At 37.2% G+C, this 12,652-nt stretch overlaps 1 protein-coding gene across 5 annotated transcripts in view; it reads right to left on the minus strand.

The window, feature by feature from the left end:
* The window catches only part of LOC140480762 (enhancer of polycomb homolog 1-like), a 258,043-nt gene that overhangs the window by 28,306 nt on the left and 217,085 nt on the right, over nt 1-12,652 (minus strand). For all 5 annotated transcript variants that reach the window (XR_011961397.1, XM_072576103.1, XM_072576106.1 and 2 more), the window contains 6 exons: nt 10,011-10,156; nt 9,527-9,733; nt 6,353-6,501; nt 5,245-5,404; nt 2,878-3,054; nt 1,725-1,814 (listed from right to left, as the gene is read on the minus strand). Coding sequence is in view for 4 of the 5 variants with exons in the window: in XM_072576103.1 (XP_072432204.1) it covers nt 1,725-1,814; nt 2,878-3,054; nt 5,245-5,404; nt 6,353-6,501; nt 9,527-9,733; nt 10,011-10,156 (929 nt within the window). In the remaining variant the exon portion in view is untranslated. The remainder of the gene's footprint in view (nt 1-1,724; nt 1,815-2,877; nt 3,055-5,244; nt 5,405-6,352; nt 6,502-9,526; nt 9,734-10,010; nt 10,157-12,652) is intronic.

The following is a 12,652-nucleotide window of genomic DNA, read 5'->3' on the forward strand; positions in this document are numbered from 1 at the left end:
ACACTGAACCTGTACTTACTCAATTTATTCTTTGAAAGAGCAGTGCAATGACCCTGGCAATCCTCTTAATAGCCTACCTTTGATTTGTAGCTATTTTGAAATTTGTAACTGGTTACTTTGCTTTTGCCTTGTTATTAGTATGCTCCCTACTTGGTGGTTATAATTTATAGCTACTTGATGAATGGAGACATCAGGTAAGCACAAAAAACATCTGCATCAAATGCAACATTTATTTTTAAAAAGATTTTGCATAGAATACAACTATGTAGAAGTTGAGCAGCTCACAAGTATCTAAATGTTTGGAATCTTCACAATGAGAGAGATGATGATCATTCAATAGTTTAACAAGAGTGGAGCTCGTGGGGTTGACGGAAAGGTGCAATCTTTACAGGAAGATGCAGGATGCATTTAAGGTCAAATTAGCTGCTTGGTTCAGTGACATTGATCCTTTTCAGTCAGGTTGTAGGTTGAAGTGTTCAAACGTAATCGAAGATAACAGAGCTATAATATTTATGGTCCTTTGCACTGTAAACTAACCCGAGCTTACGGCTGCTCAGGTATGTGTCAAATATATGTTGGGGGAGGGGGGTGGTGTGGAACAGAGACAGCATGCAAGAAACAGAGAGAGAGAGCAAGAGAGCGTGAGCTTGCTGGTGGTAAGGAGGTGGTTGTTTTCAGTGTCCAAGCCAATACTTATTCTTCAATTAACAACAGTAAAACAGACTAACTCTTCATTTAGTGAACTAGTACAGTTTAGTAAGCTCTAAATTGACAGACACATGCACCTAATTGGTTCAGAAACATTAGGATTCGTCATGCACTATTTGAATGAAAGTGTATTTTTCCGCATCATTCTTTAACCCTTTAGGTTAGACATTTAAAAACTTCCAACATCAACAAATCATATTGCGATGTCATACATTTTAAGATTTCCCTTTATCAATCAAAATCTATTAACGTTTGACAATGCAAAATTTGGTAGATTTGAGGAGGATTACTACAGTGTCTGAATAAACCAAGTAAACTTTTACTGAACTACTAAAAAAGTTTTGTTTGTATTTGAAAGATTTAACGTACAACTTGGATTACTTAAATCCAAATCGATCTGCGTTAATCATTTTGCTCAGTTTATCTGTTCCCAAAAGACATGAGATCAATTGAGATCAGGTAGCTTACACTAAATACAGTAATTAAGGTACATATTACAGTCTGAATGTTAATAGTAACAGATTAAGATTACGTATCATTCATTTTTAGGTTGTGGTCAGCTACAAAAGGAGAAAAGTATTTGTGAAATTTGCAATTTTAATGAATATCTACATCAGGACAAAATCTATTGCTTGATTGTAAAAAGTTAGTATCAGAATTATCATTTAATGTCAATTCAATCAAGCATATTATTGAATTGTTTGTGTATTCAGTTTGATAGAGACGTTTTTGGAGATTTTCTTGATGCATGCCCAATTGATTTAGGTCAACAACCCAGCCTAGAATTAACAGATAACAACTAATTTATTCTAAAATAAACAGACGATAATATACTGTGATATTGAAAACAACTTTAAGACTACACAACTCATAACACGTTAATAGAAAAAGTCAAGCAAAGTTAAACTACATGCTGTGAAAAACATAACCACAAATATGATCATTAAAACATTGATGACATGGAACCACCTTTAAACAAAATGTATCCTTGACAGCATTTGATTTTAGGCACTTACAGAATAGTACTGACAACCTGCTTTCCTCCGGAAAGCAAAAGGACCATCTGGATCATTCTCTTCCTCTGCTTCGGAGGATGCAGAATGGACCTTCACAAAAACAAAAACAGGACTCTTAGATTGTAATTCAGCTTCAAAAAGGCATACATGAATGTGGTGAACTGTTTTTCTGTTACTTCTGATTTACTTCTCTCAACCATGCACCTGCATTAACTTTCATATGCTTTCTACTGTTTCCCAAAGTATCAGTTGGAGTAATAAGCCCAGGCTATAAAATTCCAGTTTTGGAAATAGATCATACAGGGACCTAGTGAACATAATCTACCAATTGAGTACTGTGCACTGCCACTGACCAGCACTCTTTCCGACCTCCCTGTTTACAACAAGGCTCAATATTTCAAATGAATGGTGATAGATGTATCAATATTTTCAGATATTTTTGTCTTTCCTCTTCATGCACAGTACCACTGAAGCCTCTTCACATTCTTTATCTTGTACACTCTCTCTTCCCTGGTCTCTTATTTATATTCCTATTTCAATTGACACTACTCATTAGCTTTAGTATTGCCGGCTAAATCAACTCCATTCTTGCATCAAATTCTTTTACCCGCTTCACACCCCCCCCCCAGGGACCTGACTCTGCTGACCTATGTTGCATCATTTCTCTTTATCTTGCCCATATTCTTCTCATTGGTCCATTTTACTCCACTTCATCTTCCTGCTCAACCTTCAATGTCACTTTACCATCCCCTCTGCAGTCTGACACAGCTCTACAACCTCTCCCAGCCTCTAACCGTAACTTCTATGCTACCTCTTGTTCTAAGTCTTTTACTCTCATCTATTTTTCTGCTTCCCAATAACTAGCATTCAACATCATCCAGCCCAGGTTTACGACCCATCCCACTTTCTACTCTAAGCAGAAACCTTCCACTACTCTATACATCAGCACCTCTACACTGCAGTTCTCCAACTGGAGTTACATCTCATCTGCCCGAACTACAAAATGAATATGGTTCTTATTTAAGAAACTTTCCCAGTATAAAATTTAAAGTAATTTATAAAACAAGGACACTCCAACATCATGTTAGATCATAAGAAACAGCTGTTACTGAAATTACCCTCTTAATTTCATTTCATCAATCCCGATACATACCTGCGAGAACGGCTCCTCATCAGAGCTGGGAAAGTCATACTGGTTTATGTCCTTTGCATTAAAGGCTGGCAGTGCAGCAGGGCTTGTTTGCTGAGGTGCAGCAGCAGTTGGTTGTAAGACTTTGTGTTTTTTCTTCTCATACTTTCTCTTGGGTCGTATAATCTCCACATTCTCTTGCTACAATGCAATTGGCATACAAGAAACATCGATGTAACAAAAAGCAATGGCCAGGCTAAGATTATTAATAGTAATTAGTCACAAATACTGTACCAAAGACCTTGTTTTGCAATTATAATTCAAAATGTATATATACAAAAATAGGATTTCTTGTAAACTAGCAAATAATCTAAGAAATAGGAATGGTAGTAGGCCATTTGAGACCGCAATAATTCAAATGTGTTTTGAAACCTTGCATTTCTGACAGACAAGAAACCAAGCCTTGTTAACTTAAATCAATTACTTTTCAGTGCCAAATTAGTCACGTCACAACTGAAAATTCTCAATGATCTCAGCGAGACCACATTAACAGATGGGACCAGAAAGAAATTATTTTAAACATTAATATTTAACATTGTAACAGCTTCTTTAAGCGTATAAATGGGAAGAGAGCAGCTAAGGTGAATGCTGGTCCTTTGGAGAATGTTTTAGTGACTAGTGTCAATATTTTCCTTCAGTTTTCACTAGAACCACTCCAATAGTAACAGATAATAGAGTGTATAGAAAGGGAAGAATTTAAAACCACCATCACTCGGGCAAGAGTACTTGACAAATTACTGGAACTAAAGACAGACAAAGTCCTCAGGTCCTCATGGCCTACAGCCTAGGGTCTGAGCAGAAGTGGCAACCATGATAGTGGATCCATAGATGAGAATATCCCAAAGCTCACTGGATGTGGGATGGATTCCAGGGGATTGGAAGAATATTAACATAACACCCTTACCCATAAAAAGGGAGGGTTGCAGAAAAGTAGCAAATTACAGACCAGTTAGGTTTAACGTGTTGTTGGGGTACTTGTCAGAATTCAATAAGGAAGTAACAGCATATTTGGAAAGTCAAAGTACAATCTAGCAGAGTTAGCATTTTACCAAGGGTAAAATCATGTTTGATTAATTTGCTAGACCTTTTTTTGAAGACGTAACAAGCAATGTAGTATAATCTGGATATCCTGAAGACATTTGATAATGGTGCTGCACTGAAGGTTAATATACAAGGTAAGATCACAGGGAATTACGGATGATTAACTTGGATAGAAGACTGGCTAACCAACAGAAGGCAGAGAGTTGGGATAAATGGGTCTTCTGCTGATTAGCAAGATTTTTACTAGTGGGGTACCACAGGATTTGTCCTCAAGCCTCAACTATTTATGATCTATATTAATAACTTGGGTGTGGGGGTGGCAGCAGAAAGCACTACAGCCAATTTTTCAGATGGCATTTAAATAGGTGGGAAAGTAAATTGCGGTGAAAAAATGAGAAATTTGAGTGGATATGGATAGGTTAGGTGAACGTACCAAATGTGGCAGAAGTTTAGTTTGACTAAGTGTGAGGTTATCCATTTTGGTCAGAAGAATAGAAAGAGGCGAATTACCTAAATGGAGAGAAACTTCAGAGTGCTTTGGTGCAGTGGGATTTCACTACCCTCGTGCATGAATTGCAGAAAACAATATGCAAATACAGCAGGAAATAAAGGAAGACAAATGGAATTTTGACATTTATACTTTATTCCTTTAGTAATAAAAATAGGGAAGTGTTGATGCAACAATAGCTTTAGTGAGACCATACTGGGGAGTATTGCATACATTCCCTTACTGGAAAAGGGATATAGTTGTATTTGACGTAATTCAGGAGGTTCACGAGACTGATTACAGAGATGAAGAGTTTGCCTTTTGAACAGATTGAGCAGTTTAAAGCGATTGCCTCAACTTTACAGGATCAGAAGAGATCTAATTGAGGTTTACTAGATGCTAAAGGGGGTCAAGCATGTAGATGTTTTTCTAATGTGGGGCAATGTAGAATGAGAGGCCACTATTTTAAATCTGCTTCCCCGATTCTCAAACGGCCATGAATCTGTGGAATTCACTACCCAAGAGTGTGATAGATGCTGGGACATGAGTAAATTTGAGGAGATAGATAGATTTTTAATTAACATTGGTTCGAAGGGTTATGAAGAGCAGCCAGGAATGCAGAGTTGAGACCTAGACAAGATCAACCATAATGACATCGTGGCAGAGCAAGTTAGAAAGGCTGAATTGACTAGTCCTGTTCCAAGTTCTTGTGTAACTTTTAACTAAGGAGCACTGTTTGCCCTTTATAAACATCACTTCAAACTGTTCAACTGACCATTATGACAAAGTGACTAAGTTCTCACCTTATTAACTTTAAATTCTTTGAACTCCATAAACTCTTGATGTTTATACTGATTGCTATTAGATATTGGAATGATGGGCACAGTATAGGTAGGTTTTACATGCTGCCGTTGTGCCATAACCTCAGATAAAATCTCGCCACTGAAGTCACCCAGGCTGTGCCTATGAACGTAAAGCACAATATCAATCAAATTACTCTTACAGATTACAATAAATGCTTATTTTATCATGTAGTACTGGCAAGTAGACTCAATAAGGATTATTTGTGGAAAAAAGATAAAAAACAGCAAAGACAAAATAAGCAGCTCTTTGTTATACTCAGGTTACCAGTCTTCCGAACACTGGCACTTGGATACTCAAAAGTATCATAATTAGTTTACAATAATACTGAATTTTTATAACAACCAGAATTGTAACATTTTCCGGTCAGAAACAGCACAAGGGTATTTGGTCAGCAAAACACACCATCTATAGTTAGAGGAGGTAAACACTCAGTTCCATCTCTGATGAGCATTTTGGTCTGTGGTAGTGACAGTTTGCAGCCATGCAGTTAGAATTCCCATTATCCTGCTTGGAAGCCAGACAACCAACCCATATTCTAAAAATTTCTGGAATAGCAGATTCAATCTATTTGGAGGCAGGGGAAGAGATCCAAGACAGAAAGGCAGAGGCAAGAAGAAAAATATGGAAATGGACATTAGATGTAAAAAAAATTGAGCAGAAAGGTAGATGTTTAGCATATTCAGTTTACAGAAAATTTTAAAATTAATATTGCTTTTGAGCATCACAAGAGATCAGTTACAGAAACCTTGGTTAATAGTGAAAAGAGAAATGTACAAAGGGTCTGAATGATCCAACAGAAGCAGTGCAACATTTTCAGCAGACTACCAACACAATAAACCTTCCCACACTAGGATCCTTCTTTTCTATAACATGTACATAGTAATATAAATGCAGTGTCCCTTAGATGTATAAGTTTGTGGTTGACTAAGAGCCATCTCATCAATTTAGCAGGCGACATGCAAACTCTACGATTAGTTTGAAAAATCCTCGCACTATGCCATTACTAAAGAAAAGTAAGCTTTACTCTAGAACACCGTTTATACTAACCTTTTCTCTACAATTTCCAATGTTAGATGGAGCAGCTCTCTTTTGCTTTTCTCCCTTCGCTTTATCATCTCCAGAATAGTTACTGCTCGACTCAGGTCTCTTCTTAACTTCAGCATTTTTTCATATGAAGCTTCATCATTTTTACGATTCTGTGGAAAAGACAAGACCATTTCATTCATTTTACATTAAAGAAAAGGCGAACAAGTATAAATTCTGGCAATGTCAATTTGCCAATATGAAATGGAGCATACATATATAATTAAATTCAGAATCATCTCTATAAAGAAACAAAAATTATGGACTAATATGATCAATCCATTCTTAAAATCATTAGTTGGGTCTTTATTAACTGACTAATTTGTCAGCGTAAAAACAATCTAAGCCAGTTGTGCATGCAATTACATATTCAAGTTGAGTGATTATGATTTTTTGCATTCAGTGAGAATTAAAAATAAAGATGCGACAATCTTCAAATGAAGGAAGAAAAAAAGACACATCTTTAAGTGTCAACATTGAATGCCTTTGTATTTCTTGGAATCAGACAAAGGCATCACAGAATGGGGCATGAAAAAGTGGTCAAACTTATGTATTTTTTTTAAAAGCTTTAGATTACTTACTTAGTGTGGAAATAGGACCTTTGGCCCAACAAAGTCCACACCAACCCACCGAAGCGCAACCCACCCAGGCCCATTCCCCTACATTTACCCTTTCACCTAACACTATGGGCAATTTAGCATGGCCAATTCACCTAACCTGCCCATTTTTGGATTGTGGGAGGAAACTGGAGCACCCGGAGGAAACCCATGAAAACACAGGGAGAATGTGCAAATTCCACACAGAGAGTTGCCTGAGATGGGAATTGAACCTGGGTCTCTGGCGCGCTTTCTCCCTGTTACAATGCAAAAATACTTTATAGCACCCATGACCATTCTTTCAGGAAGACCCAAAACAGATAAGTCTCCGATAATTCCTTCAATCCAAAATGTTTTTGTCCATTGCATGCTACATATAACAGATTCCAGTTCTACAAGCATCCTGCGCATTTTGTTATGGAGTTTTTTTCATGGCATATGGCACTTAACAGCAAGGCAATGCAGAATATATTAATGCACAGAAATGCAGGTGAGAATTGCTTTGAAAAATTCCCCATGATAAGGCTGGTACAATTGCAACATTTAAGACATTCGGATGGTATATGAATAGGAAGGGTTTGGAGGGATATGGGCCAGGTGCTGACGGGTGGGATTGGTTGGGTTGGGATATCTGGTCGGCATGGACGGGTTGGACCGAAGGGTCTGTTTCCATGCTGCACATCTCTATGACTCTATTTACTGGCAATGCTAGCCAATTATTTAATAGAAATAAACACATTTGCTCTATCATCCAAATCAATTGCCTTCGCTTTAGAATTCAGTAAACAGAAAATAGCAGGAGGGCATTCGGCCCTTTGAGCCTGCTTTCCTACTCATTATGAACCTGGTGAATCATCGAACTCTGGACTCTGTCCCCGCTTTCTCCTCATAATCTTTAATCACTTCTTCTTGAAAAGATTTTGGTATCAACTGCTTTATGTAAGAAAGAATCCCACAGGTTCACTACTCTCGCTGAAGAAATTTCTCCTTGCCTCAATGGACTATCCCATATCCTTAGACTGTGAATCCTGGTTCTGGACTTCCTGGTTACCAAGAACATCCCTTCTGCAGTTACTCTGCCCAGTCCGATTAGATTTTTATAGGTTTCTGCAAGATTCCCCTGTCCTTCAAAACTCCATTGAATAAAACGATCCAGATTTTCTTCATAGGTCAGTCCTGCCACCTCATGAATCAGCGTGGCAAACCTTCACTGCACTCCCTCCATAGCCAGAACGCCCTTCTTCAGATAAGGAGACGAGAATTACACATAATACCCCAGGTGTGGTCGCACCAAGGCCCTATACAAATGCAACAAGACATCAAACCCTCTAGTTATGAAGACCAACATACCATTTACCTTCTATACTGCCTGTTACACCTGCACACCTTCAGCACACCATTCAGGCCTCATTACACCTCCTCCGTCCCTAATTTATTGTCATTCATTACTGTTTCCTTGTTAATTCCAGAGCTTCTCTTTTAAAAACTGGCAAAATGCTAGAGGCCTCAAAACATATTGGCCTTGCAGTCATTCTCCCACACTTTGCAGCACACTCTGCACATGTATGTAAACAGAAAACTCACACTGTACAGCACCAAAATGCAGATTATACTCCTTAACTTCCTGCACGTCCATTCCTATATTCAATGTGAGCTTAAAGGCCACTTTCATCTATCCTGTGTAAAACAAGTTGCCCCTTAGGTCCTTCGTCAATGTTTCCCTTCTCACCCTAAACCTATGGCCTCTAGTTTATGAATCCCCCCCACCCTGGGGCAAAGTCTTGTCTATTTAGCCTATCCATGCCCCTCATGATTTTATAAAACTTCTAGAAGGTCACACCTCAACCTGACACTCCAGGGAAAATAGGCGGAATAGGTTGGGACTCTCCCTATAGCTCAAACCCTGAAAACATCTTTGTATATCATTTCTGAACCCTTTCAGGTTTCTTGACTAAAGCAGGGAGACCAGAATTGCATGCAATATTCCAAAAGTGACTTAACCAATAGGTTGTTATAGAGCTATTACAACAACTAAAACTGCCTGTAAATAAAGTTTAAATTTACTCTGATGGATTTGAATGAAAATAACTGTGTGCAGCACGTCAGGAATTTACTAGTTTAAACAAATGATAAATGTAAACAAGATAACTAAAAAAAACATGAACTTTGATTTTCTATAGCTCATTTAGTGCATTTTAAGCCAATATTTTAGATAACTGATAACCGATGCTCAAAAGTTCAAACAACAAAATGGTGGTATAATAAATCTTTGTAAGATAATGGTGCATTTCAATAATATGTTCAAATTTATAACTAAAACAAAAAGTTAATTTATGCAGCCAAGGAGAGTCTTGAAATCTAAAAATTTGTACCATTTAATAAAAGCAACTTTGTAAATGCCCAAGACAGCTGAAACATCAACTCATCAAGGTATTTCCAACATCAACATCTCATATTAAAGATGATCTTTAACGAGAGAGAAGTATAATCAGGTTCCAAATAGACGACATTTCAACTGTCAATCAGACAGTAGCAAACAAACCTTTCTGGTCTGCATCTTTTCAGTTCTTCTCCTGAAGGCAACATAAGGATCGTTGGTACTGGAACCATCCCGTTTTTCCTGTTTAACAGTTGGAATAAGTGAACATCCTCGGCAGGTTTTCCTTTTCCGAATCCAATATTCATATACCTCCCAGATGAGGTCATCATCCTCCTTCAATAGTAACTTTGCCTCCTGGAGAGTTACCAGCTAACAAAACAAATCAAAATTCCAGGTAAAAATGCTGACTAAAATTAAATATCACACTCTGTATAACTTCATTCAAAAACAAATTCAACAGCCCAATTCCTCCATCTATTTTCCAAAAAAGCACCTTATGAAAAGGTGCTGACTGTTGCTATCCCGTCTTGCTGGACAAGATTATTCAGATATGCATTTGTCAAGATCAAAAGCAATCATATTAGATCTACATAAAAGGTGTAGATCACTAACTTAAGACATGTAATAATTTAATTATTTTTCCTACCTGCTGGCCACTGCCTTTTTCTAGACGATCAATCATCTCCTCAAACTGTAGAGGGGTAATGTCCATCTTCTTTCTTAGTTTATTCACAAACACTTCATCATCCGAGTCCATATCATAGTCTGGTTGCTCGGCATCCAAGCTAAAAGCTGGATAAAAGATTGCATTCAGAGTTCAATCAAGAAAACAATTAAGTTTGGGAATTCAAAGAGCCTCAAAGCTTTTATTTGAGAAATCATTTATGGGCAAATTTAACAATTTGATGAATTGAAATTACTTAAGTAAAAATGTGTTGGTAGTCACTACTGTTTTTCTATCTTGTCTAGAGCAGAAAGACTTGGCAATCAATTTTTTTTGCTGAATCCTAAAACAATAAAATTAATAAAATTTTAATGCAAGAGGCCAGTGTTAACAATTATTTGCCTATATTAGTAATTTCACAGTAGAAGCTTCTATTAGCTATTAAAAGGCCCAATTTTAAGCAGAACACTGCATGCAGGCCCATAACTCCAATGATTGACAACTTAAATCTCAAATCTTACATCTCAGTACTTATTCTTTAATTTTTAATCACTAGATAACTGCTCAACCTTCCATATATCAATTACTTTTACAACAGTTCCTATACCACTTACTGTTCCAAACTAGATACGCCCTTTCCTTCTTACAACGCACTTAAAATATTTCACACATTAATAGTTTTTGTTTTGTTTACTGAACTATTGGTTTGCCATTTCATTTCCCAGTCCAAAAACATTATGGCCATCACATGTGCTACAGTATACTGCCCAAATGGTGCCAGCAGATTCAACAGTAATTGTCAAAAAGGAATTAAACATCAAGAACTTTGCAGGGCTACAGACAAAGAAAACACAGGCAGGCAAAACCTGGATAGTTCTACCAAAAAGTTTGCTTAATAGGAAAGAGACAACTCTTACTGACAATGGGGCTACGTTTAAATGCTATGTTATGCATTAAGAAAGTACTTGCATACTATTCAAAGCTTCTGGCAGAAGTTAAGCTACAAAGTAATATTATAGAAGAGAAAGTACCCCATTGCCTGCAGTTCTGAAAGCGCAACACAAAACTAATGCCAGTGAACTATGCCTCAAAGTCACACTGCACAGAAATAGACCCTTCAGTCCAACACACCTAGAAGGCATGAATTCTAAAAGCGAGGCTGAATAGTTTTGAGACTTTTTCCCCCTGGAGTGAATGGGGTTGAAGAGTGACCTTATGATTTTATAAACCTCTATGAAACAAAAGATAAGGGGAATAGCCAGGAAAGGAGAGTCTGAAACTAGAAGGCATAGATTTAAGCCAAGAGGGAAAAGATTTAAAGGGACTTGATGGGCAATGTTTCCACAGAGTGGTGTATATATGGCTCCTTAGAATGTTTAGGTTCACTTGCTTCAAACAGTTATCCACCACCTATAACTGTGCAAGTTTCTCCTAGCCTTTTTAGGAGAATTTTAAATTGATGCTCAGGTCATAAATTTCCAAATTAGACAAGAGTTTTCATTTTCAAAACCTTTGATAAATTTAAATTGCATCTTTTCTGCTTCAGTAGAAATTACCCTATCATGTTTTGCCCCAATCCCAGTCACAGCCCACTTAGTAAATTCACACACTTTAGATTTAACATCTTTTGTATCATGTCAGGGTGGTAGTATAGTAGATTAACTGGATGGATTGTGCCCGTCTCTCATTTACCACTTCCCAATTATTTTCTATACAAGATGCAACGTAAATTGTAATTTTTAAAAGTGTATATCTAATATATACACATTCAATATTTATTTAGAGTTTAAATTTCTAGTTGAGTTAGTAATTGTTGAGTTGTGTATGTCTGAAATTAATTATTAACTTGCAACTATTTCTGCAGTCATGACGATTTCCTTTGCAACATTATTTTTTAGGCTTTGCTGTACCTTTTTTGGTTAAATTGATAGAATTTCATGAACAAAAACAGCAACAAGTTCCAGCTAAAGTAAGTTAGAAGAGGATTGTTTTTAGAAAGCTTTAGGGTAACACCTATTGCGTAGAGGGAGAGCAAGAGCAAAAGGGGTTCAAAACAAAAAGCCTTTTCTGAGTTTGGAGCAATCCTGTGAAGTCCTCAGTATAGGATGACTGTATAGAGCAGAACTCCAGAGAAGGGAAGAATACAAAGAGAACAAGGTTACCTTACAGCGAAGTCTTCGGGTTAGTCCCAGATGAGAAGGGTTAGGACAAATCCTTGCAGTGGCAAGGACAGTACATTGAAGCTCAGCTGTACGACAGCTCCAGGATGAAGCTGCAGTTCCAGTCTAAACGTTGAAATTGCGTGACTTAAATTTCCGAAATGTTAAGACAGACACACTAGTAACAGTACTGCATGAGTCATGTTTTCAGTACTGTACCAGGGATAGGTTTTGGGTATTTACTTTTACTGAGAGATTAAAAATCTTAGCTGTATTATAACTGGCTGGTGTGGTTTATTCTATTTGATCATGGCTTATTACAAAATAAAGCCAAATTTTGTTAAATTAAAATCTACAGCATAGTTTAGTTTCAGAGACAATCTTTTTATGAAAAAAAATTATGATCTATCAAGTTAGGTTTCTACCTCTTCTGGGAAGATAAAAATTACCCCCAATACCCCACCC

Source organism: Chiloscyllium punctatum, chromosome 8 (genome assembly GCF_047496795.1).
Source record: "Chiloscyllium punctatum isolate Juve2018m chromosome 8, sChiPun1.3, whole genome shotgun sequence".
Lineage (NCBI taxonomy): Eukaryota > Metazoa > Chordata > Chondrichthyes > Orectolobiformes > Hemiscylliidae > Chiloscyllium > Chiloscyllium punctatum.